Source organism: Cervus elaphus, chromosome 8 (assembly GCF_910594005.1).
Source record: "Cervus elaphus chromosome 8, mCerEla1.1, whole genome shotgun sequence".
NCBI lineage: Eukaryota > Metazoa > Chordata > Mammalia > Artiodactyla > Cervidae > Cervus > Cervus elaphus.
Genome location: NC_057822.1, coordinates 20,174,467 through 20,201,277, shown reverse-complemented (window position 1 = coordinate 20,201,277; position 26,811 = coordinate 20,174,467). Strand labels below are relative to the sequence as shown.

The window sequence follows — 26,811 nt, the reverse complement described above, 5'->3', positions numbered from 1 at the left end:
ATTAAGGGATCCAGAACACACTGGATCCTATCTCAGTGGAGTGTTCGAGAACCAGGGCACCAGCATTGCCATCTGACTTTACAGTTCACAGAAGTTAAAGCTGCACACATTTTACCAAGCACATTTTTTTCAGATCAGTTGTGCATCACCTCAGTGGAAGGTGTCTAGTGATCGACACTCAGAAGTTTGGGTCTCCAAGAAAAGGGGGAGTCTGGCATGCTTTCTGTGGAAGAGAATTTTTATATCGCAAAATATACTTTTTGTGTTTCTAGGAAACAGTGGGAGTTGACTCTAGGATCATAGTGTTCAGGATTCCCTGCAAATCCCTACAGAACAACACAAAACCCAGTAGTATGTAATTTTCATCTCAGTGAGACTAAAAGGAGCTCGGGGTGATGCCGAAATAAAATGTAGCCTAGCCCACCGACATTAAGGGAGATAAAGTGTTTAATCAGTGTCTTCTAGAAAGAAGTGACATCTGCATGGAACACCTGCTGTCTTCATTATAACTTTAAATGAGCTGTGTCTCTGGGGGTTAGCAGGCCCTTCTTTTGGCACACCGTGCTGTGACAGAGATAAACTTTAAGCCCCAAGTAATTCTCCATCGTGTGGAAGATGCTTTTTAGGGAGACATGTGGGGGTAAGGAGGAAAATGAGCCCCTGCCTTAGATCACTCAGGCCCAGCGAGGACCATCTTGAACATAGCTTTGACACTGTGACACTTGTCAGGTTATGACAATGTTTTCTTACCCCCTCGGCAGCCCTAATTATTTGCTAATTATTATCATTTTAATGTTTTATGCATCAGGAAGGCATGAAGACAGCGTTTCTTGGTTTATGGGCATAGCTGTTTCCTGGAATTCTGGATTTCTTTCTTTTTTTAATTTTAATTTTGAACTTTTTATTTTGTCTTGGGGTGTCACTGATTAACAATGCTGTGATGGTTTCAGGGGAACAGTGAAGGGGCTTAGCCATACGTGTACATGGACCCTGTCTCTTTCAAACTCCCTCCCACCCAGGCTGGCACGTAACACACGTTCTTTGTGCTCTACAGTAGGCCCTTGTTGGTTATCCATTCTCAATATAGCAGTGTGCACATGCCCGTCCCAGACTCCCCTAACCGCCCCTCCCCCTCTGGCAACCATCAATGCGCTCTCTAAGTCAGTGAATCTCTTTCTGTTTTGTAAGTTTATCTGTAGCATCTCTTTTTAGATTCCACATATAAGGAATGTCATAAGATATTTCTCCCTCCCTGTCTGACTTAAACTTCAGTCAGTATGACAATCTCTCGGTCCATCTGTGTTGCTGCAAATGGCATAATTTCACTGTGTGCTTTGAGGAAGGGATCTGAGTAGTCACTGAGCACCACCCATGTTGATGGCTTGTTTCTCTTACACTTTGGCTCATTACCGCAGGAGCAGACCGTCCTGCATGTGAGGGACAAGGAGGCATAGAAGGGGAAGAGCAGCAAGGAGCGCTTTCTCAGAGCCTTTCAAACCAGTTACCATTCTGGCAGATTATCATCTAACCAAGAATGATTTCCATACGCGGTGGCTGTGAAAATGATGTTTAAGCGGCCATGTGGTTCATCTTATTAGCCTGAGGGGAAAGTAACTCACCACCAAACCCTGCCATGGTGTAGATAGGATTGTTTGAAACCCAAATCAAAACATCTGCTGTTTTTCAACTGTGCGAACCTAAGGCTTTGTCCCCGTACAGCTGCTGTGCACTCCAGCCCTTAGACCCTGACACCAGACAAGGGGGACATCTTCAGAGTTAATGAGCTATTAGGACATTCTTTCCTGTCAATTAGCTGGTAGAATAATGAGATCAAATGAGCACTGTCCTTAAAAAACACCCAGACTTGTATTTTCTAAAAAGAGTGTCTTTCTCTGCTGTTTTAGTGACATGAATAGACAGACAACTGTTTAACATGAAAATAAAAACTGCACCTACAGCAGACAGAAGAGAGATATACAGACAGGATCCTACTTACTCTAAACTCAGGATTCACAGATTTTCCTCTTGAGTGGATGTAATGACATCATAACAACTGCTTTCACCTTGATTGTCCTAAAGACTGGCAGACAAATAATTAGGGGGTGAGCATGTTTTCTCGTGTGAATACATATATCATATCTAAAGTTTGAGGCAATCTAGGTATCAATCCTAAATTTGAATTAGTGGGCTCCAGACCATGGACCATCTAAGGATTTTGATTTTCCCCTGAATGTGATGAGAAGTTAGGGAAGGGTGTGACCAAAGGAGAGAGGGGACCATGGGGAAAGGCCCTGAGATGAGAGGGTGGCCCATTGTAGGTACTACAGTGGTTGCAGCAGCAATAGATTTTTCAGTGTGCGGATCAGAGTGGCAAATGGGTGGGAATTGGGTTGTCAGACTCATTAAGGGTTTTGCACTTGACCTTGGAGACAGGGGAAACCATTGAGACTCGAGTGCGGGGGTAGCAACAAGGTGAAATCTGGATTTTAAGCTCACTTTGCTTTGTGTGGGTTCCAGGAGAGAGATGGAATTTGAGTTCCAGCATGCCAGGCACCATTATTTAGTGACATATGCATGTGTATATATGTGTATGTGCGTGTGTATATATGTGAGCATGTATGTACATGTGTGTTCACTCAGTCCGACAACTGCAAATGAAGGGTTACTATTTACCCATTTCAGAGAAGAGGAGACTAAACTCAAGGCAGGGAAACTGGGGTCCCTTAGCTAATAAGTCATATACAGAGATTTGAGCCCAAGGAGTCTTGGTTCCAGAGTCTGTTTACTTCATCATTACATTGTTTTGCCTTTCATATTGTATTGCTAGGGTCATTGTCATAATATTTTACTTGATAATTAATATAGTTAATAGTATTCTAAATGCTACTAGTATTTTACTAGCTTAATGAACTGTTTTTGGTGTTCATACTCATAGGAATGAAATTAAAAATTGTAATTAGCTAGTTTTCTGTAAAATATTCATCAAAAACTTTCAGGCTTCCCTGGTGGCTTAGTGGTAAAGAGTCCACCTGCCAAGGCAGAAGACACGGATTCAATCCATGATCCAGAAAGATCCCACATGCCACAGAGTACTAAGTTCGTGTGCTATTAACTACTGAACCTGTGCTCTAAAGGCCGGGAACCAAAACTGCTGAGCCCACATGCCACAACCTGCTGAAGCCTGTGTGCCCTAGAGCCCACGCTCTGCAACAAGAGAAGCCACAATGAAAAGCCTGCACGCTGCCGCTAGAGAAAAGCCCGAGCAGCAATGAAGACCCAGCACAGCCAAAAATAAAAATAAATAAAAATTTAAAAAAAAAAAAAGGTTCATCAAAAAGTTTCAAATTAAGTTTTCCAAATAGAGGTTTTTTAATGTCTTCTTGGTCAACGTTAACCTTCCTATGGGAATTTCTACTACACATTTCATGGTTGAGAGTTTCCAGAACCTTCAGTGGAGACGTGTGAAAGTGGAGGGAATATAAAATCCCCGGATGTTTTCCACCCCACAGCTAACACTCAGCCAACGATAGACAAAATCTTCCACTTCAGTGGAAAGTTAGAAAAGATGATATTAAATGGAGGAGAGTGGACTTTTATGAAAGGTACAGCTCACTGTTATCAAGGAGAATTAAAGGAGTATTTGTGACCACACTTGGTTTTTGGAAAAAAGAGAATCACCATTGGATCCAGCATGACTATGGGTCCATCCAAGGCCTATAAGACAAGAAAGGTCAAGTGTACTGTTACTGAGTAACTCAAGACGATGTTTCAGTGATTTGTGATTTTCAATCCTGACTGCCAGTCAGAATCATCTGAGGACCTTTTAAAAATTATTGGTGCCTGGACCCCCAAATAAACTAGAGTCCACAGCCAGTGGGGCAGGGGTGAGGGTGTGTACACGGAATCAGCCATGTGGGTGCAGGCACTAGGAATGCGTTATGAGCATCCTGTGATTCTTGCAGGTCTTCAGGTGGGGAGCTCCTTGAGGACAAAGGAGAGAGGTTTCCATTTATCTCTGTGTCACTCTCTAGCTGTAGAAGAAGACAGAGGGTACCTTTTTAAAAACTTTTTTTTTAATTGAAAGTACAAATAGTACCATCCATTTAGTAGTTACCTAGATTTCTAAATTCTATGTAATGTTTAGAATATATGGAAAACCCATATTGTGCCAGGTATGAGCAAGGTAGCCACCCCTCTTCCCCTTAAATGAAGATTAAAACCAAAGTCTCTGCCTGCAGGAAACTTAGTTAAGTGGAAGAGAGAGAGAGAAGGTTGGAAGGAGAGAACTAAGAAGGAATCAGCAGAAACAGCCGTTGTCTGGGTGAACCTGTTGTTAATCAAAGAGAAGGGTGACTGATGGTCTGGAATATTTAGGAATGGGATGGATTGATGGGAGGGAGAGAGGAAGAGAGAGTGGGTTGTGAGTGGTTTCCTCTTAGGTTTCCATGAAAAGAAAGGAAACCATTAAAACCAACTTACATCACATACTAATTCTTATTGGAAATCATGCAATTAAGAAACTGTAGAACAGCATGTTTGTTTTTCATTTACTCTGTTTTTTAGGCTTGCCTTTATTGATGAGGAATGTTGACATAAGCATAAAGCAGCACATTTTAATGATTATTGCTTGTAGTGTGTTTTCTTTTTTAATTATTTTGCCTTTTAACATGTTTCTTATTACAGAGGCATGAGGTTCTTTTCCAGGCCTTTTAGTGATTAGGAAATTTGCAATTCACAAGAGCACCAATTAGAGATGATTATAACCTGACGGGCACGACTCTGCCATCTGAGGAGAACTCAGCTGACACTTGCAGAAACTGTGCAAAAAAAATGTTAGTCTAAGAGCCCGTGGCAGCAGTTTGGCCTTATAAGAATTCCGCAGAGTTCTTGTTTGTAATAATATAGTCATTCCTTGGATTATAATAGCTCTGTAAGAGCCTTTGCACTCACCACCTTGGTCCTAACCCCCTTGGCACAGTGCACCCTAGAAAGAGAAGGTATTGGCTGGAGCCACACGGCTCGACCACTCGTCCTGGAGTCTGCAGCATCATACTCCCTGTTCAGAGCTGTTTTTTACTGTATCCTCCAAGTTCACTTTTAAGCATAATATGCAATCAGAAAAATGAAGGGGATTATTCAAAGAGTAATAATACACATTCTCACCATTACAACTGTAGGATTGGCCAAAAAAATTGTTTGGGTTTTTCATAAGCTGTTATGGAAAAAAACCCAAACGAACTTTTGGGCCAACCCAATACATATCCCCCTCTACCTTAGAGGGTTGTCAATAAGATCCTTTGGTGCCTGCATTTGCTTTGAGGAGTGTCTGTTGGCCAACTAGAGCAGAGAGGTGAGGATCTATCCTTTAAAATAAATGTTAACAAGTTCGATTGACCAGCTTGCATCAGCTTGTTTTCTAACATGATGTTGGGAACTCTGGTGGGTTTTCTGGCATCTTGTATTTAACTGAGCTTTCTTGTGGATGGATCCAGAACATTCTCCAACTAGATTTTCTTCTTATGCATTGAGTGTCGTGATGCTGTGAATTTTTGGCCAGATTCATCTTTAATTAATTGATTAAATTAAGTATCAAATGATTTTTAAGACAAAATTAGGAGTCAACTTATATTTTCTTAGTCTAATTTTATAACCTTTGTACACAATTGGATTTTCAGTTGAAATCAGCCCTAGTATTGATGTTTTGCTAAATGCCAAACATTAGCTCTTTAAATTGAGGGGGACTCCAGCAAATGCTTCTCATTCATTCCCTAAACACTCCCAGCAGCATCCATGTGTTGGGCCATCTTCACACAGTCAGAAATGTGCGTCTTTGGAAGGACCTTTTAAAGCAGCATAAAGCGAGAATAATTCTCTGTTTTGAGCCCCCTTGCCCAAGTTGCTGCTTAAGATGATCAAAAAGTTGATTAACCCAACTTAATTTAAAATTGTCTTAAGGTAGTTATTTTACGGTAGTTATCAGATACAGTTCATCTAGACAGCCGAAGCTTTGCCTATCAAGAATTTGGTTTTTTTCTTTTGAACTTTTTATTTTATATTGGGGTATAGCTGATTAACACTGTTCTGATAGTTTCAGGTGGACAGTGAAGGGACTCAGCCACACATATACATGTACCCATTCTCCCCCATCAAGGCTGCCACATAACACGGGGCAGAGTTCCCTGTGCTATACAGTAGCTGCTTGTTGGTTATCCATTTTAAATATAGCAGTGTGTACACATCCCTCCGTTTCCCCCAGGCAACCATAATGATGACTGTGTTTTAAAAAACATGTAAAGCAGGGAAACAGGGCAAAGATAGGAAGAGCCGAGAGTCTGTCTCCGCCTCAGTCTGTGAGGAAGCCCTTTGCAGCCTGCCTTTCACGCCTCCACACAGTGTGGGCTTCACAGCCAGTCAGGCCCCAGTTGGAGTCCCAGCTGTCTCTCCTTCATCAGCGAACAAGGTAATTAGGGGATTTATGGGGATTCTGTGGCTGGTGGTTAGACCCTCCTCTCGAGGCTGTGGTGACAGCCGCCTGAGTCCTGGGATGAGTGCCCCCCACCCCCCAGCACCCAGAGAAGGCCCTGGGAGAGCTCCTCCTCTTTCACACGTGCTGTCTTTGCTTATCTTAGGCCACTGGCTAACATATATCTTTTGGCATTCATTTCAAGCCTTCCTAGAGATATCTCCAAAAATGATGATAATTGCAATGAATGCTTAAGCACTAATATTTAGCAAGCCCCCTTGTATATACCAGGCCCAGCAAGGACATTACATGCATTTTTACCTCCTGAGCTACCAGGGAAGCCTTACATGCGTTTTAAAAAATTTACTTTGTATAAGAACTCATGAGGCAGGGCACAGTTGAGGCATATATATTAAACGTATTAGGGCTTGGTTCTGATTCCAAAGCACTGCATCCTGCTCCAAGGATCTCCATCTCAGAGTGTGAAATTCTGTTTCTACCCCCATCCAAAGCCTCCTGGGTGGCTCAGTGGTAAAGAAGCTGCCTGCCAGTGCAGGAATCAGGGTTCTATCCTTGGCTCGGGAAGATCCCCTGGAGAAGGAAATGGCAACCCATTCCAGTGTTCTGGCCTGGAGGATCCCATGGACAGAGGAGCCTGGTGGGCTGCAGTCCATGGGGTTGCAAGAGAGTCAGATACAACCTAGCAACTGAAACAACAACTGAACAACAGTCAGCCAGCGCATACCTTGAGCTGGGTGCTGGTCTAAGCCCTTTCTATGTATTAACTGAATTAAGGTTCACCGTAACTTTCTGCAAGGTCCGTTGATGTTCCCATTTTTCAGATGAGAAAACCAAGGCACAGAGGGGCTCAGTAACCTTTCCACTTACCCAAGGTCACAGAGTGTAAACTGGGTCTCAAACTCTGGTTCTTAAAGCCCCCAGCTGTCCTTCCCCTTTACACTTAAGCAGTTCTTAACACTTGTTTACAATAAGTCTCAGACTAATTAATGAAAAGACAGGAATTCTCTCCTCCTCACCTTAACCATCCCAGCTATTCTTTCTGCTTTTCCAGTAAACTTACAGAATTCTTTTCCTTATCCTTGCTACAGTCCTTCTGAAGTAGTGATATATTGACTGTTTCATCCAAAGGCTAAACCAAGACTAACGCCTAAGCAAGGAAGAACAAATAGTGAATTCATTAACTGGGAATCTATTTACAATCCCCAAGGCTCATTGTGCAGGCAGTGCTTCTGTATCATTTAGAGTTGCTAATAAACGAAAGTCTTTGCATCTTTCCAAGCGTCTTGATATTTACCAGTCTCATATTTTACCATAGGAAGCGGCTTCAACAAGCATATTCATGTGTTGACAGTTCTAATTAATACAAGTAATTAGTCCTGACAGTAGAACTGTGAAAAGAAGACCCATTCATAAATTTGCTAATTATGTCACTCTGCTCAGAATTTAATTGCAGTCTAGTCTTTAATCATTTCTGTATATGGGCAAAAGGCCAGCTGACTAAATTCTTCAGACTTTTACATTTACCACTCATAAAGGAATTTTGTCAAAATTAATTTATCATTGGAACATAACAGTCTGGTGTGCAGAAGTGGTGAAGAACAGAGCTCCTTCTGCAGAGAAACAAACAGGAGAATGGGGAAAGCCAGGCAAGGAAGGAGGGAGGGAGAGACGAAGTCATCAAGAGCATCTACATCCTTTCTTACGTATCTACATCTACGAGGTTTTGTGTACTCATATTTCAGTGTTTTTCTAAAAAGTCAGGTAGTTTTATTTAGGCTCTTCATATGCTCATGGTACAGAAAATTTCAAGACAATTTGTTACCCGGACCCAAAGTTGAGCCCTCTTCTCTCTGATGTTAATAGCCTACTTTTCAAACAAGGACGTCTGTTTTAAAACAGGGTTTTTCTAACTGAGCTCTATTAACCTCGTCTGTGTGTGTGTGTGTGTGCGCGCGCGCATGTGTGTGCTCAGTCATGTCCAACTCTCTGTGACCCCGTGGACTGTAGCCTACCAGGCTCCTCTGTCCATGTCTATGGGATTTCCCAGGCATGATTATTAGAATGGGTTGCCATTTCCCCCTCCAGGGGATCTTCCCAACCCAGAAATCGAACCCACATCTCCTGTGTCTCCTGCATTGGCAGGTGGGTTCTTTTCCACTGAACCACTTCGTGAAAGTGTAAGTTGCTCAGTCCTGGAGAAGGAAATGGCAACCCACTCCAGTACTCTTGCCTGGAAAATCCCATGGATGGAGGAGCCTGGTAGGCTACAGTCCATGGGGTTGCAAAGAGTCAGACACGACTGAGCGACTTCACTTCTTTTCCACTGTACCACTTTGTGAAAGTGTAAGTCACTCAGTCGTGTCCGACTCTTTGCGACCCCATGGACTATACAGTCCATGGAATTCTCCAGTCCAGAATACTGCAGTGGGTAGCCTTTCCCTTCTCCAGGGGATCTTTCCAGCCCAGCGATCGAACTTGCATCTCCTGTGTCTCCTGCATTGGCAGGCGGGTTCTTTACCACTGCGCCACCTTTGGGGCTGGATAGTTCCTTGTTGCGGTGGGATGGGGCCATCCTGTGCACTGTGGGATGTTGAGTAGCATCTGACTTCTTACCCACTGCGTGCTCGTGCCCCCTTCCTCCCAGTTGTGATGGCCAAAACTATCTCCAGACACTGCCATTGTTCCCTAGGTGGGCTACACTGGTTGAGAACCACTGCACCAGAGTGTAAGTTAAGATGGAAAAAGAATCAGGTAAACGTGTGTATAGGATGCTTACCTAGAAGCAGTTGTAGCAAAATCAGTAAAGCACATCACTTAAACACAATTTGGTAATATGAAATTCAGTTGGAATGATGCTCCTCGAGTTTCAGTACCTCCCTCAGTATCGAGTTCCCTCTGGTTCTCTTGGATTGTAAGTACAGTAAGTGTTTAGTATTAATAGTAGAGTAGTTGTATCTAAAATCCTTTGCTTCTCGTGTTAGATACACTGGGCTTGTAGCTTTCATGGATTTTAATATTTAGAGTTCTGACCACTGTAAGATGACCTTAAAGTTATGGGTACTCGACTGCAGGTGTTCTTTGTTTTCAAGTTCATGAATTCCTCCCTTCTTGTCTTGCCTCCATCCAGTGCTTAGATGTTCAGTCCTTTGTTTCAGTTACTCTGTTACAAATACTTCAGTGCCTTTGCTGCTCACTCCTTCGGGACATCTGGGACCCAGCATCTGGCAGCTGAGCCCGATTGGAGAATGTGACCCAACAGAACAGACGGAGCCTAAATGACATCGACATCTCCCCTGTCCTCGAGTTCCCAGAGAAAATGGAATCCACCTTCGGCATCCCATCATGAAAACTACAAACCTACCTGCATCCACTCGCATACTTGTCCCTCCCTGACAGCTGGGCAGGGAGGGCTCTTTCCTCTTTTCAAAAGCTAGTCATTCACCTGTCTTCTCTGCTCAGGAAACTCTGTTGTTACTGATTCACCCTCTCTCCATTCTGTCTTCAGCTTTTGACTCTTTACCAGATCCTTCCTATCAACATGTAAACCTACTCAAGTCTCTTTCCTCCCTCATCCCAAAGAGAAGGAGACAGGTCAACAACTCGACTGACTTTTATTCACCACCTTTCCTTCCCATTTACAGTCTCCAGTCTTCACTTTCACTCTGGATCTTCCCTCCATTTCTTCAATCATGCTGCTGCCCGCTACCCCTCCTCCCCGCCCCGCCCCTTACTCTAATGAAAGTTCCCCAGTGATCTCAATGTTGCTGAGGCTTGGAGACACTTTTCTTCCTTAGATGTACTTAATGTTACGTACTCGCTCCTTGAAACCCTGCCTTTTTCCTCCAGTTCTCCTGATGCCCACCCTCCCAGGTTTCCCACTGCTACTCTGCTCTAAACCTTTTTCTTGGTCTACTTTGCAGGCTCCCCCCATACCCCCACCACCACCCCCTGCCACCTTGGAATATCAGTTTTCCTAATGACTTTATTCTAGGTCTTCTTTTCTTCTCTTAAGCTTTAGTTACTATTTGTACTTCAAATTTATCTCCTCCGCCCAGATCTCTTTCTGAAATCACAGATAAATGAGCTCAAGGACATCTCATGTGCCTCACGTACAAACCTGAATTTGTGGTAGCTTTTCTACCTCCCCAACTTGCTCCCCGTCAGGTGTTACCTCCTGGGTATTGGTCAGTAACCAGGTGATCTTGATGCTAACTCAAAATATGTCTCAAATCCACGTCCACTCGTCTAGGCCACTGTTATGACTGGACTGTAGGAGGTCAGGACAAAGAAGTGTGAGAGCCAGATTCCATAGGGCCTTTCAGGCCGTTGAAGGACTTCAGTTTTTCTCTTGAGTGAGATGGGAGCCATTAGAGGGTTATGAGCACAGGAGTATCATAATAATTTAACTTGATTTTGTAAAGGGTCACTGGGGCTATTGTGTTGAAAATAGTCTGTGGGGTGGCCTAGTGGGTTGAATGGTGACCCCCGACAAGAGATATATTCACCCAGAGCCTTAGAATATGACTGTATTTGGAGTAAGCCTCTTGGCAGGTGTAATAAAGTAACAAGGTGATATCATCCTGATTGGGTGGGACCTAAACCCAATGGACGTGAGTTTGAGTAAACTGTGGGAGTTGGAGATAGACAGGGAGGCCTGGCATGCTGCAGTCCAGGGGGTCACAAAGAGTCGGACACGACTGAGGGACTGAACCGAACTGAACTGAAACCCAGTGACAGCTGAGCTGATGAGTTAGACAAGGGGAAGACAGACAGAGGAGGAGGCACAAGTGGAGACAGGCAGAGGGGAGCAGCAGGAAGACCAGTCAGGGTCCCGCTGCAGTGATTCAGGCAAGGGAGGACCGCTGCCCCCTTTCTGACGGCAGCCGTGGAGGAGTGCAAGGTGGTCAGCTTCTGGATACCTTTTGAAGGCAGAGTGGAAGGATCTTTGACAGAATAGCAGTGATTATGAGAGAAAGAGAAGTGAAGGGAGTAACATTTTTGGCTGAGGGCACTGAAAAGTTGGAGTTCCCATTAACCTGAACACATAGAGCAGGTTTGCAGGGAGAAAAAATAGAGCTCAGTCTTGGACCTGGAGAGAGTGACAAGCTTTGAGAGCTCCACGTGGGGATGGAGTTGGTGGTTCAGCATGAGATTAGATGACAGGTATGGTCTGAAACTATCAGCATGATGTAAATAATATTTAAGTTAATGAACGTAGATGGAATCACCAGGGAACGTAAATGGAATCCTCTTCTTATCAATGGAGAAGAGGATCAAGGACTGAGCTCTGGGGGTTTCCAACATTAAAAGGTTGAAGAGAAAAGGAGGCCAGCAAAGGAGAGTGAGAAGAAGGAACCAGTGAAGCAGGGTGAAAAAACAGAGAAAAAGAGAGCAGGTGGTCCTAGAACTGGGGTCCCCAGCCTCTGGGATCTAATGCCTGATTATCTGAGGGGGAACTGCTGGGAATAATAATAGAAATGAAGTGCACAGTAAGTGTAATACTTGTGTGTTTGTTGTGTGCGTGCCGAGTCGCTCAGTCATGTCCGACTCTTCTCGACCTCATGGATTGTAGCCCGCCAGGCTCCTCTGTCCATGGGATTCTCCAGGCAAGAATACTGTAGTGGGTTGCCAGTCCTTCCTCCGGGGAATCTTACCAACCCAGGGATCAAACCCAGGTCTACCTGCATTATAGGCAGATTTTTTTTTTTACCAACGGAGTCATCCAAATCATCCCTCCAAACCACCTACCTCCCGGGTCTGTGAAAAAATTGCCTTCCATAAAACTGGTCCCTGGTGCCAAAAACGTTGGGGACCACTGCCCTTGAAGACAAGTTTTTCTAGGAGGAAAGAGTATTCGTCTGTGCTAGGTGCCCTGGTGGTCCTGGGCGGATGAGGACTGAGAAATGACCTGTGGGTTTAGCAATGCCAAGGTTAGCAATAGCCTTGACAGGAGCTGTTTCAGGATGTGAACCGTTCCTGGTGTGATACAGACCCTGCTATTGTACCTTGTTCCACCAGAGTTGAAAGCCCCGAGCTTCTAAAAGCTTCAAGTTTCTTAATCATCCCCCACCCCTAATAAAGGGTGAAGAGAAGGACCCTGATGACTCACATAGGCTCCATTACTGCTGCTGGGTTCCCCAGCCTTAAGTGGTATTAAATATATAAACTCCTGATGCTGCTCATCCTAAGCAACAGAGAATCACCCATGTGAGAAGCGGCCTAACCACAAAGCAACATTTGCCTTTGGTGTGGACCATCTCGCCTTGTGCTTTTTCAGCGTAAGGCCAATAGTGGAAATTCCTAATTTCCCTGCTGTAGTACATGACCGTGTATGGAGGGGTTTCTCCTCAGGGCCCTGCTCAGTGGCTCTAGAGCAGCACCGTCTTACAGAAGTTTCCACAGTGATGGACATGGTTTGGTCTTTTATCTTCTGTGTCCAAAATCGTAGCTGCTAGCCACATGTGCTGAGTGCTTGGAATGTAGTTAGAACAACTAAGGCGCTGTATTTTTAAGTTTACTTAATTTTAATTCATTTACATATGAAAATAGCCATGTGTCTTGGGTGAGACCCAAGAGTCTGTAGTTCAGCAGACTCTGCAGGTGATTCTCTTGCACACTGCACAGAATGGTTTCCTAGAGCTGGGCTCCACCCCTAGAACTCCTAACTTAATGGGTTTGGAGATGAGGTGTGAAAATTTGGGGCTTCCCAAGTGGCTCAGTGATAAAGAATCCACCTGCCAATGCAGGAGACACAGGTTTAATCCTTGGGTCAGGAAGATCCCCTGGAGGAGGAATTGGCAACCCACTACAGTTTTCTTGCCTGAAAAATTTCCTTGGACAGAGGAGCCTGGTGAGCTACACTCCGTGGGGTTGCACAGAGTCAGACATGACTGAGGCTGGCACACAGTAAGCATGTGACTTGTTAAGAGGTTCCCAGGTAATGCTCGGAAGCTGAACTGGAGATGACTTTAAGAACCTGATGTACAAAATGGGCCTTCTCTTTGGGAGGTGACCCCAGATCCCCAAGAGTCAATTCCGTAAGTGCCATATAACAAATACTTTGTCAGGGTATCCTGAGTATATCCTATGAACTTTATGAAAATCTTTTTAGCTATTTTCTTATGATCCAGTAATGAGCAGTGCCTGACTCATTGAGGAGCTCACAGTTCTGGGAACTGAACCAACAAGTCTGCAGTCTGTAGGACAGACCTTCAGGAAGGGTGGGCTGATGCTCTGGTTCTTTGGTGGAATTTCTTCTTTGTCTAGGAAACCTCAGCTTTGCTCTTAGCGGTTTTCAGCTAATTCAGTCAGGTCCACCCGGACTTACTAGGATGGTCTCCCTTGAAGTCAACTGATTAGAGACAAAAATGACATAAAGGATCATAGCTTGAAAGGTGTGGTATTTGTTTTGCTCCTTGAAGAATGGGAGAGTCTAGTCAGTGAGGACTAAGGGAATAGATATTCTAGGGAAAAATGAGTAATAAAAGGTGCCAGGACAGGAAAGTACAATTGGTATTTGCAGAGTGGCCAGTTGTTGCTGTATGATCTTTCATTGAATCTCCCTTTTTTCATCTAAAAAAAAATGGGTTAAATGCTTGTCGTAACTGTCCCCAAAAATGGAACGAGGTGGTGTTTGAGGGTGCATTTTAGAAACAATAAACACTATTTGATCTCTAGTAAAGAAAGCAGAACACCTAAGAATTGATGCCTTCGAACTGTGGTACTGGAGAAGACTCCTGAAAGTCCCTTGGACAGCCAGGAGATCAAACCAGTCAATCTTAAGGGAGATCAAACCAGTCAGTCTTAAGGGAGATCGACCCTGAATATTCACTGAAAAGACCGATGCTGAAGCTGAAGCTCCAGTATTTTTGGTCATCTGATGCGAACAGACAACTCTTTGGAGCAGTCCCTGATGCGGGGAAAGATCCAGGGCAGAAGGACAAGAGGCCATCAGAGGATGAGATGGCTGGATGGCATCACTGATGCAGGGAACATGAACTTGGGCAAACTCCAGGAGATGGTGAGGGACAGGGAGGCCTGGTGTGCTGCAGTCCATGGGGTCGCAAAGAGTCAGACAGGACTGGGAGACTGAAGATCAGCAGCAGCAAAGCACTATGAATACCAAGATACTTTATAGCAATGTTAGTGGTGGTAGTATTTGTGTATAAGTTTGTGTGGTGAAGAAAAACAAAAAAGTTTGGGCAGTAAAAAAGAGCCTGATTCTTGTGGGTTTTGTCTAAAATAATGCTTGTTTGGGGAGAAAAAGTATAGGGTTGGACAAAAGGTTCGTTCATGGTTTTGCATTACAGCATATGGAAAAACCCAAATGAACTTTTTGGCCAACCCAATAGTTTCAAATGGATTAATAGGAAATAAAAATGTCCCTACATATGCAGTCACACCTGATTGCAAAAATGTCCCTACATATGTAGTCACACCTGATTGCCACAAAGGTGTGGTAGGCATTTGATCAGAGCCTAAGATAGCTCAACATTTTTTCCACAAGTAGACCTTAGGCCTCTATTTTTGATGCTTGAGATATTAGAGGTGAGGGAGAGTCATTTATTATAAAATCATTGAATAGTTTGCCTAAATAGGGAGAGAGAGTTAAATGATTTCCAAGAAAGTTGTTCCCAGGCAACGGCCCTTGTAGCCAGTTGACCTGGCCATCAAAGAGAGCACTGGGTAGGAGTGGGGGGATGCCAAAGTGACTGCCATTTGCAAACTTCTTTCTTCTGTCCCCCACCCCCCACACCCCAAGCTCTGCTCTACAAACCAAGCTAATTTTGCCAAGCCAATTTCCCCTTGATTTTTAAAGCCCTATGCATTTTGGATGAAATTTAATCCACATGTTCCTCCTGAGTCTCTTATGCCCAAGCCATGAAAATGTTATTTGTAAAATGTGATTCCATGTTTGAAGTCACTGTAAAGTATTTTTAGTAGATTTTCGTTCTTCATCATGCAAAATTTTTCTCGGTTTGTTTTCTTGTTTTATTTAAACACATTGTATATGATCCTAACACACATCCTGTGGTGAGACGCAAAAGGAATCTTGAAGCCAAAAGGAGGGTCTATTCTAACACAGTTGAAGGAGCCAGGTTCTACTTGCACAAGTTTATAACTATTGTCCCTCTTCAGTTATGTTGTGTCCTGGCCTCCTTTTCACACGGTCACACCCTACCCCAGCCTTCTCCTACCCTGCTGCCTAAAAGGGTGTCTGTGAAGACAAATAGGGAAAAGGGAAAGTGAGAAATAATAGAATCAAACTGCCTCCTAGGACACATTTCTGTGTTATGCCATGTGATCCTTCCTTTCCAAAGCTGAGTTCATTTTCTCCTTTTACATGCATGCTAACATTGCCCCCCCCACCCCCGGGAAGATTAAGCTATTTCATGAAATGTCTACAAAAATGAGAAGTAAAATCAAATTTAGGAGCAGTCTGCAGTTTCTCATTCCTAGGGCAAAATAGATGGTGGTATCTGTTTAGGGCTGAGCTAATTGAAAAATGGTTTTATTTTTACCAAAGTAAGCAATTTTTTGTTTGTTTATTTTTAATCCATTGTTTGTGTGTATGTGTGTAGATGTGTGTATTTGTGTGCACACGTTGCTAAGTTGTGTCCGACTCTTTTTGACCCCATGGACTATATCCTGCCAGACTCCTCTATCCATGGATTTCCTAGGCAAGAATTACCGGGATGGGTTGCCATTTCCTTTTCCAGCGGATCTTCCCCACCCAGGGATTGAACCTGGGTCTCCTGCATTGCAGGAGGATTCTTTACCTGCAGAGCCTTTAAACCGTTGTCTCTTTGGAATCTCATAATATAGACCCGGTTTTATCTTTACACGAAGCATCCTGGTTTATGTATGTCTGTCTCTCAGAGACATCTGTGGGCTGCAGAAGGGCACCAAAGCAGCCTTGTTTTTAGTGTGTGGTAGAGATTTGTCTCTGTTCTGAGCACTGATTCCCACATAGGCAGCAGGTATAGCACCCAACATGGTAAGAGACATTTCCCACCAGGAGGAGCTGAGAGGGGTTAAATTTTGACTTCTTACGACTCTGAGCTTATGAAATACTTTCCTACCATTTAATAAAACATTGGTCCTCAAAACTGCCCCTAAGGCTATGGTTGTCTGGTTGGTTATTTTTTCATGAAGAAAATGAGGCTCAAAGGGGTAACTTTCTTAGGCATTTCATAAGGTGATGGGGGTTATTCACATGTGACTCTGTCTCAGCTGCACTGTACACTCCAGGAGGGCAGAGACGTCCTGTCCATCCTGTGGGGGCATTTGAGGACTTCTGTGGGCTTTAATTATGGAAGCCCCACCCCCACTCCATATCATCTCAAATGTGTTCAAACATGTGACATCCCAGCCATAGTATATTAATACATTTTTAAGTAAATGGCTGTAAATATATATATATATCCTATTTATGAGTTGAGATATTAAATGATCAATATGGTACATTTCATAAGCATTTAATCAAATATTTATTGCTGTTCAGTTTTGTAGGTTGTTTTTTTTTTTTTCCACTTAGGGAGTCAATTAATTATTTTGAGATCTCAGACATTTTCATAGGCTTAGTCCCTGAGTACTGGTCCCACAGAGGATAAAGCCATCCCCCTGCTCTTATACTTTTCTGCTCTGGGAAGGGACTTAATAAATGTTTGTTGGACGAATGACCACTTAGTGACAGAGTGAAGGAATGAACAAATGGGTGAGTAGTAAATGGTAAAGTCTGATATTAAAGAAAAAGGCCTATTTCTTTTACACAGTCATCCTGGTGGACACCCCCAAACTCCATTCAAAACATAGTCCTTGTCTTTCTCTCATTGTTCTTTTTCAAGCCGATTTTCTACCCTATTACAGCTAAGGCACACGGAAGAATAGACTACAGGTTATTTGCATTTTGGTAGTTCTTCTGAGGGCTTCCCTGGTGCCTCAGTGGTAAAGAATCTGCCTGCCAGTGGAGGAGACTCAGATTTGATCCCTGAGTTGAGAAGATCCCCTGGAGGAAGAAAGGGCAACCAACTCCAGTATTCTTGCCTGGAAAATCTCATGGACAGAGGAGGTTGGCAAGCTATGGTCCACGGATTCGCAAGAGTTGGACACAACTTAGTGACTACTACTTAGTGACTACACATACACACAGAGTTCTTATGAAGGAGTAACCACCTCAGGGTGATAATCAGTTCTCTGTTTAACTGCCCTAGTTTATTTGCTTTGCCTTACAAGTGTGGGATAAATGGTGGCTGTTATTAATATTCAAATACTCATTTTTTGACAAAACCGGAGAAGTGTTTTTGCCTGTCTCTTTTGTTTTGTTTAGAATTCTAAGTGTTAGCTCTCAAGTGTTTCTCATGTGATATCTGTGTTTTCAGGAGATGTGACTTTTTTTAAATCTAAAAGTGAATCTTTGTGGTTTCTCTTCAGAGCCCTTAGATTTGGATTTGATAGCTATTGAACATGATAGAAAGTTTGAGAGTTCCCTTCTTAGGCAAGCATATGCAAAGGGAACGATGAGAGGGGAGAGAGAGATGAAGATTGTGTAAAGGACAGAGCCATGCTTTCCTTCCTCAGTCCTGAGTTCACCTCTACATGCTAGATCGCTTCAGTCGTGTCTGACTCTTTGTGACCCCATGGACTCTAGCCCACCAGGCTCCTCTGTCCATGGGATTCTCCAGGCAAGAATATTGGAGTGGGTTGCTATGCCCTCCTCCAGGTGATCTTCCTGACCCAGGGATCAAACCCACATCTCTTAAGTCTCCTGCATTGGCAAGTGGGTTCTTGATCACTAGCGCCACCTGGGAAGCCCTGGTTTATCCCTAGAGAAGTGGATCCTCACTTTTCTTACATAAATGGATACCAGGGTAGATTGCTGTTCTCAGATCATCCCAAGGTCTTTAGAGGCTGTGATGGATCTCGCTGGATGGATCCAGGGCAGACCAGGGCTAAACCAAAGACCTGCAGTGCCCCTTGATTGGCTGAGTTTGTGGGCAAATGATGCCCACAAAGAGATGCAATGATGGAACTTACTCTCCATCCATGGGAAGTCTTTGGCATTGAGTCCTTCAACAAATACTCACTGGCCACCTGCATGGGGACCACCACCAGGACCAGACAGACTTCTCCCTGGAGTCCAGACCCTTGATCAAGCTCTCGCTTGAGGTATCACTTGAAATGACCTTGGTTTTTATATCTCACTTTTTGGTTGGATTTGGTTGTATGTGCACAAGTGTCCTTGTGTTTTCAAAAGGCTGAAACCTTCTGTTTATAAAGTTGGAGAGGGAAAGAAAGCCTGTAACATAGAAAATGGAAATGTAAAACTTCAGTTCCTCCACTGCTTTATTTTTTCTGATTTCTTTCAAAATCTCTTGATGGACTTGGACTTCAAAATAGAGGAATGCACTTTTCTGGTAAGCGGCCTGAGCTGACCCCTAAAAATGGTGCGCTATTCACTCGACCCAGAAAACCCCACAAAATCATGCAAATCAAGAGGTTCAAATCTTCGTGTTCACTTTAAGAACACTCGTGAAACTGCCCAGGCCATAAAGGGTATGCATATCCGAAAAGCCACCAAGTATCTGAAGGATGTCACTTTAAAGAAGCAATGTGTGCCATTCTGTCGTTACAACAGTGGAGTTGGTAGGTGTGCACAGGCCAAACAGTGGGGCTGGACACAGGGTCGGTGGCCCAAAAAGAGTGCCGGATTTTTACTACACATGCTCAAAAATGCAGAGAGTAATGCTGAGCTTAAGGGCTTAGATGTAGATTCTCTGGTCATTGAGCACATCCAAGTGAACAAAGCCCCCAGGATGCGGCGCAGGACTTACAGAGCTCACGGTCGGATCAACCCCTACATGAGCTCTCCCTGCCACATTGAGATGATCCTTACTGAAAAAGAACAGATTGTTCCTAAACCGGAAGAGGAGGTTGCACAGAAGAAAAAGATATCCCAGAAGAAACTGAAGAAACAAAAACTTATGGCCCGGGAATAAATGCTGCAGAAAATAAATGCAAATAAAAGTTAAATAAATAAATAAAGGAATGCAGAGACCTTCTTGAGTTTGTGTTGTCCTCTGGCACTATCCTTCCTCATGGATTCCTTCCTGAATTTCCAACCTGGGCACTCTTGTGCATGTTCAGTATTTGCTTTTTCCAGTGTGTGTATGTTGTATATATACATATGTGTCCTACACATGGCCGTGTATACACACACACACATATATATATATGTATATATATGTATGCATATGTGAGTATATGATTGTCCTTAAATGATTTGATTGTCCTTAAATGATCTTTTTCTAAACTCATCTAGACCATTTAATTTGTGGCAGGAATCCCAAAGTATATTCTCCCCAGAGGAAGAACAAGATTTGCCTGGCATCAATTTAAGAAAATAATTACTTAAGAAAATTGTGCAAGATGTTTTCTTACACTGGAGATTTCTGGTGACATGCAGTGGGGGCCTGCGTGCGGGGACCTCAGGCCTAATTTTGTCTAAAGAAGTTGGGAAGATAGTATTTTCTTTTTTTTTTAATTGAAGTGTAGTTGATTTACAGTGTTATATTAATTACTGCTATATGGCATAGTGATTCAGTTATATATATGTGTGTGTGTGTATTTAATGTTCTTTCCCACTATGGTTTATCATAGCATATTGAATGTAAGTTCTCTGTGCTAGACCTTGTTGTTTATATATAAAAGCTTATATCTGCTAACCCCAAACTCCTTTCCATCTTCCCCTAGGCTCTTCCCCCTTGGCAACCACCAGTCTCTTCTCTGTTGTCCATGAATCTGTTTCACTGATAGGCTTATTTTGTCATATTTTAGATTCCACACATAAGTGATATCATATGGTATTTGTCAGGAAGGTAGTATTTTCATATTCCACTCAGCTTCCTCATGCTTTGCCATTTACCCAGAACTATCCCCTTTCGAAGATTGGTATTTTTTTTATTTAGAGCAAAGCTCCATTGCCTTGGGAGTATTTTCAAAAACAGTTTCTAGATATGACCTCTCACTCTTCCTGCCCTGTCCCCTTCACCAGGAACTTTTCCGTTATTTTACATTTGACTTGTTTTCTTTTTAGAAAGCAAGGTAAATTCAACTGAGAATAGGCAAGTGGAAAAGCCGTAGAGATGGTCATTCTCGGAAAGGCCAGGCCTCATATTATTACTGCTGTTGTTGTCTTTTAAGGAGTGATAACCAGGGGAGAAGAACCTTGACCTGATTCTTTCGCTGACAAAATCACAGCTGATCTTATCTCCCTGGTAGCATGTCTGTGAGCCTTCACATACAGCTCTAGGGCCAAGAACTATGAGTATTCTGTCCTAAAGCTGTAATCCTGACTGTTTACCCTCCTAGCTGCCCACTCCTGTGCGTCCCCTTTTGTTCATATGAGCTAGTCAGTAGCAGAATGCCCACCTATCCACGGTGAACTTGAGGCTTTGAAGGAAGGAGACCCACATGCCTCATAGCCTTTCCTCCATCTTGACAGATGGCCGCCGTGTTTCTCATCCAGGACATCTTTTATGAAGCACTGGGTGTACAATTTAAACAGAATTCTGACTCTCCTCTGAGTTCTAAGCATACTTAACCGTCAAATGTAAGTCTGAAATTTGGTTTGAAATTAACTGGGCCATTTGCCTGCTGTTGAACCAGGTGGGAGGAGAAAGTCAGGTGAGGGACACAGAATTCTTTCGTGGAAGGTTAACAGCCTACCACCTGCACGTTGGATTATCTGTGGCCCAACTTCAAAGAGAAGCCACAGTTGTAACACAGTCATGATCTACCCTGCCTGAGCACGACGGACTGTGTCCTGTGGCCTGCTGAGCTGTCCGGGTGAGGACCCCTAGTGTTGTAGGCACCTCTGGCGCCTCCAGGACACACATTTCCCTGAGAAGTGGAAGGAAGCCCGTCTGCCTTGTACATCAGGTTGCTGTCCCGTTACAGGGAGAAGGGGCCTTAGGAGGGCGCCCCCTGGTGCCTGGGCGCTGCTTCTAAGCCTGCAGCAGGTCCTGTGACCGGCCTGCGGAGGGCATCTGGAGGGACCCCAGTACTGTTCTTGTGATTTTTTTTTTTTTCTTTTAATTTTATTTCTGACTTTGCTGGGTCTTCATTGCTGCGCCGGCTTTTCTCTGGTTGCGGCGAACACGGTCTACTCCCCAGTTGCAGTGCACAGGCTTCTCAGAGCAGTGACCTCTCTTGTATTGTATTGAATATCTTGTATTGTATTGACGCACAGGCTTCAGTAGTTGCGGCTCCTGGGCTCTAGAGCACAGGTTCAGTAGTTGTGGTTGTGCACATGCTAAGTTGCTCCTCAGCATGTGGGATCTTCCTGGATCAGGGATAGAATCCATGTGTCCTATGTTGGCAGGTGGATTCTTTACCACTGAGCCACCAGGGGAAGCCCCCGTCCTTGTGATTTTTTTTTTGCTCTTGATGGTATTGCATATGTAAAACTTGCGCTTCATTTATTCTTCCCCCTGTCGTTTAAAGAAACATCATCTTTTTCTAAGAGGCCCTGCACCAACAGTGGCAAAAGGCCATGTGTTTGGTACGAGACACAGGTTCCTGGCTGTGACAAGGATTTGTGCCTGACAAATCAGACTGGGAACCAAGTCACTGCCCTCCTGAGGTTCCTCTCTCCATGGAAAAGGGACCTTTGTGGTCATTTCATCCCGTGCCTTTGTTTTCAAAATGAGGACCTTGAGGCCCAGCGAGGTGAAGGGCCAGGGCTAGACCTTGCCCCTCCGGTTTCCCAGTTTGGACTTCTGTCAGCCCTGCAGCTCCTCCTCCGTTTTGTTTTGCATTCACTGTGGCCTTGCCTTCGTGACCGCCTCCTCTTTCTCTCTGTAAACATTAATATGAAATATATTTGCTTTGCTTTTCAGCCTTGCCCTCCACCACCCCCACCCGCCGTGTGTCCAAAATAGCCGCCGGAATCATGAGAATGTTAGGTCTTCAGATGTTTATAATCCGAAAGAATCCCTTCTGTTTTTTTTATAATAAAACTACTTGGATGTCGGTATTTTATGTTGGAAAGGCAAGCCAAGTTCACAATGCAGCAATTACAATGCAATGCATTATGTATAATTTGTAGCACGCCCCAGGAGAAACGGTAAACCGTGAAATGCCATCCCAGCCCCACAGCATAATTAGCAGGATCAAACGCTGCCCAGAGAGGAGCACAATGGTTGTCGTCTGAGGTCCACCAAAGTAAGGGAAAGTTCCGATAAAAGCAGTACACCCCAAATTATATAAAAAGCAGCCCCTATATCAGGCTGCAAATGTCAAGAACCTTCACTGCTAATTGAGGAAACCTTTTGAGGTTTAACAGCTCATAAATTCGCACTGGGAATGCCCCATTGTTCTGGGGTTATAAGTCTTGTCTTTGAAATTTAGCAGTTGTACTTTTATATTGCATTCCTCCAAGAGTCCCGTTGTAAACATGAAGGGTTTGCATTTTAACATAAATTTGAACAATGTGGTTTGAAAAGAGCTCACCACATCAAAGGGAGGCTGTTTGGGCATGTTTCATAAATTCTTTTTTCTATAGTATTTAAAGCTACAAATGACTCATGGAAGTATGTTCCATTTAGATCAGTCATACTAGTGTAGCTTTTAACGCCCTTGTTTTTCCTTTCCTAAGAGTGCCTGTGTCAGAAAACAAGTCTACAAGCCTTTGACCAAATCAGTTGTCCTTAATCTAGAATCTTCAGATCCATAGAGACAGCTCTGGAAATGTTGTTCCACTTGGTCTAAATAGCAATAAATTTTGTGCGTTTTCATGTTTTTTTTTTTTTTTTTTAACTCAAAAATCTCCCCCTTATGAACTCTCAATTTTTTCTTTTATCCACATGACAATTACAGTCTGTAGTCCATTGGGTCACAAAGAGTCGGAGACGACTGAGCAACAGGCTTCCCTGTTGGCTCAGATAGTAAAGAATCTTCCTGCAATGCAGGAGACCTGGGTTCAATCCCTGGGTTGGGAAGATCCCCTGGAGAAGGAAATGGCAACCCATTCCAGTATTCTTGCCTGAAATATCCCATGGACAGAGAAGCCTGGCGGGCTACAGTCCATGGGGTCACAAAGAATCGGACATGACTGAACAACTACCACACACCCCTGTGTCCTCATAGTCCCCCAGTTTTAAAAACCCACAATGTTGTTTTGTCTTTTTTTGTTTTTTTTTTTTTTATGCTGAGCTACCAGCTAATGTGAAGAGAGATGTGGGTGGTGGTTTCTGAAGCAGCGTGGTCGAGGGGAGTGTGGGGACCACTGCTGTTTGGTCTGGCCTCTGGGGATCTCAACCTCGGGAAGTCACACGCCACGCTTGAGCCTCAGTCTGGATATAAAATGAGGACAGTGGTTAAACTCCTCCGCATCTTCCTCCCTCCAGTTCCTGCTGGTTCCTTTATTTATTCATCCCTGGGGCCAGGAGAATTTGAACACAAAGCCTCAGTGCTCACCCCACAAAGCTCACCACCTTAGGAGGATGTGCTAGACTGATATCACCAGAATCCTGTAATTTGCTAGAAACCACTAACCATGGCATTGTGTGCTTTGGAGGAAGGGGACGTGATCCTGGGAGAGTTCAGAGCAAAGTGGGGCACGGCCACTTGCCTGAGAGCTGGGGGAGGTGGGGAACAATCCCTGGGAGTCAGTGCTGAGGGAGGGCAGGCTTACTGGACTGGCTACAGAGCTTGATCTTTGTTCTTAGGTGAAAGGAAACTCCTAGAGGGCTTTAGGCCGAGGATAAAGTTGGTGAGATGCATGTTTTTGGAAAGCGTTCCAGCTCCCCTGTGGAGGATGGCTGGTTGAAGACCAGAGCGCCGGCAGGACACCGTCTCAGGGCTCAGGCACCACCCAGCCTCCGGAAGCAGGTGGCCCAGGCAGGGCTGATGACAGGGCAGGTGCTGCGGAAGGGGCGAGTCAGAGGAACGTTCAGGTGACGATGACAGGATCTGGTGATGGGCTGAAGGGGGCAGGTGAGGGAGGGGCGACTTCCAGGACAGCTGGGGTCTGAGCATGTGTGACTGACTGAGTGGATGGCATGAACATTCCCCGAGTCAGGCAGCTTGCAGAAGGCCATCAGTGTAATAGCAGGAGACCCTGACCCTCCAATGCTTTGCGCCAGGCGCTGGCGTCCTTTACTCCCTTCCATCCAGAGCACATCTCTAGGTAGGTTTCTGCATCACACAGACAAGAAAATTCAGGGGTGATGAGGAAAGTGACTTCTCCGAGGGCCCAGAGGAAGGGGCAGAGCCAGTATTCAAAAGCAGCTCTGTCTGGCACTAGAGCCCGTTCCCTTCCACCAGGGCCGGGTGGCCAGAGGGCCCTCTTATAAACTCCAATGTCCACTCCAAACTCGAAAGGGGCGTTGAATTCTCCAGGATGAGATGGCCGAAAGAGAAAACAGTGAAGCCTGGTGGCAGGACCAGAGCCCCGAGAGACACAGCATCTGATTCTTCCCCCTCTTAGCTGTGCGAAGCAGGAGACCCAGTCACCCTCTCTGCGCTTCAGTTCCCCGGCTCTTAAATGCAGACAGAATCCTTCCATCCCAGGTCCTCCTCATCCCCACTCTGAAAATCCATGATTTTAAGATGTGCTGGCTGCGTCTCACATAGAATCTCCTTTCCACCCATGACACAGTCTTTAAAGCGTCTTTCTTAACTGTAGGTAGGCCTTTCAGTACTCGCCTTTTCTCTGGTCATGGCACACACTTAGATATTCCCAAAGATGCTCAAGAGAGCAACATTTTCCTCCCCACTTACCTAAAATCATGTTATCCAAAGTAAGCTTCACTCTAGATTCCTAACTTGGCATTTAAAGTTCAAAAAATTTCGTACTGAGGTCTCCCTTTCTGTTCATAAGTTTGATTTTATTAGAAATTATTTGACAGACGCGTAAGAATAAGGTAAGGAAATGGCACTCCAGCAGTCTTGCCTGGAGAATCCCATGGACAGAAGAGCCTAAGGAGCCACAGTCATAGGGTTGAACAGAGTCGGACACGACTGAAGCAGTTTGGCAGAGCAAGAATTAGCTATTTTTGTTACCAAGTCTCCATAGCACAGGCCATTTTAGAATCGTTTCTGAACAATTCTAGGTTAGTTAGAGGCAGACTATTTCAAAGGGGTGCCCACAGTCTGAGAAAGCCCTTGGCTCCTCCTCAGACTGGGAGGGCTTGTTCATTGGAGACATTTCAGTCACAAGGCACGTCTGTTAACACACATACTCGTGCCCACACACAAGCACGCACACACACATACATGCTCTTTCTTTAATGGATCAGAACTTGGTATGGGTGGGGCGAGTTAGTCAGACCTAACAAAATACAGCAGTGCAGCTCAGGGTAAATACCATCAAATACAAAAAACAAGCATGTTTTTAAGATGGCGGTCCTGCATCTGGGGTAGTTTATCGCGTCATGAAAGTTCCCCACCGTCCCAGTTCAGGGCCAGCTCTGACCCAGAGGAAGCATTTCTCAGCTCCTGGTGCAGAGAGCAAGGCTCCTGTCTGTTCATGTTTGTGCACAAGACTCTCCCAGCTCGTCCACTCTGAAGAGATTCACGTGTATCCCCCTCACCTCCCTGGTTATCTAGGCCTTTGCCAAGGAGCCCACTCTGGTTTTCTAACCCACCAGCCATTCAGAAATCACGGGGCTCGGACTGTTGACAGGGATGTTGTTCCTCTTCCAGTTACTTTTCCTCTCGGCCCCTGCCCTTTTTTAACCCAGCAAGTGCATCTGCCAAGGCTCTTGCATTGCTGTTTCCTCACGGACTTGGGTTGGTGAGTCTCTCGATGCCCACCCCAGCCCAGCCTGCCAACCAGGCCCCTTTGAGACCAGCTGTGATGCACTCTCATTGCAGGCTTTTCCCCGAACAGCTTATCTTCCTCTCTTTCCACCTGCAAGAGAAGCCGGCCAGCAGCTTCCAGCTCTTGTGAGAGCTTTGAACCACAGTGCTCTCCTTGACTGCTCATCATCTTGGAGACTGTTTCCTAGGTCAGGGATCGTTTCTGTAATTGTGCCTTGATAACTGATGTCTCTTGACGTGTAGTTACGCACTTAACATGTAGTTAAGTTTATTTGAAAAGTGGAAATAATTTGAATTTTTACAGTCTCTGCGACAGCATTCATCAGGGATATACATATCACATCTCATATCTCAGCCTGCATCCAGGTACTGGAGGCCTCTAATGTAGTGGAACCCCAGAGCCCAGATGGCCTCCATGCATTGGTGAGGGGAAACAAATAGATGAACCGTGTTCCAAAGCCTCCTCTCGCCTTTTCTCACCCATTTATGTCTCAGGGTTTGGA

General features: G+C 44.5%; 2 protein-coding genes across 5 annotated transcripts in view; both read left to right on the top strand.

Annotated features, from left to right (window-relative positions):
- RHBDD1 (rhomboid domain containing 1) overlaps positions 1 to 26,811 on the top strand; it is a 187,821-nt gene that overhangs the window by 96,677 nt on the left and 64,333 nt on the right. The gene's annotated exons all lie outside the window — the stretch shown is intronic.
- LOC122698603 (60S ribosomal protein L17-like) lies at positions 274 to 19,482 on the top strand. Its single transcript, XM_043909853.1, has 4 exons — positions 274 to 284; positions 7,215 to 7,218; positions 13,234 to 13,239; positions 18,906 to 19,482. Exon 4 carries the CDS (start codon positions 18,928 to 18,930, stop codon positions 19,480 to 19,482), a length of 555 nt encoding a protein of 184 aa, XP_043765788.1. The 5' UTR covers positions 274 to 284; positions 7,215 to 7,218; positions 13,234 to 13,239; positions 18,906 to 18,927.

Bases quoted from the DNA above. Each gene is read 5' to 3' on its own strand.
- LOC122698603 (XM_043909853.1), top strand. From the start codon at position 18,928: ATGGTGCGCTATTCACTCGACCCAGAAAACCCCACAAAATCATGCAAA.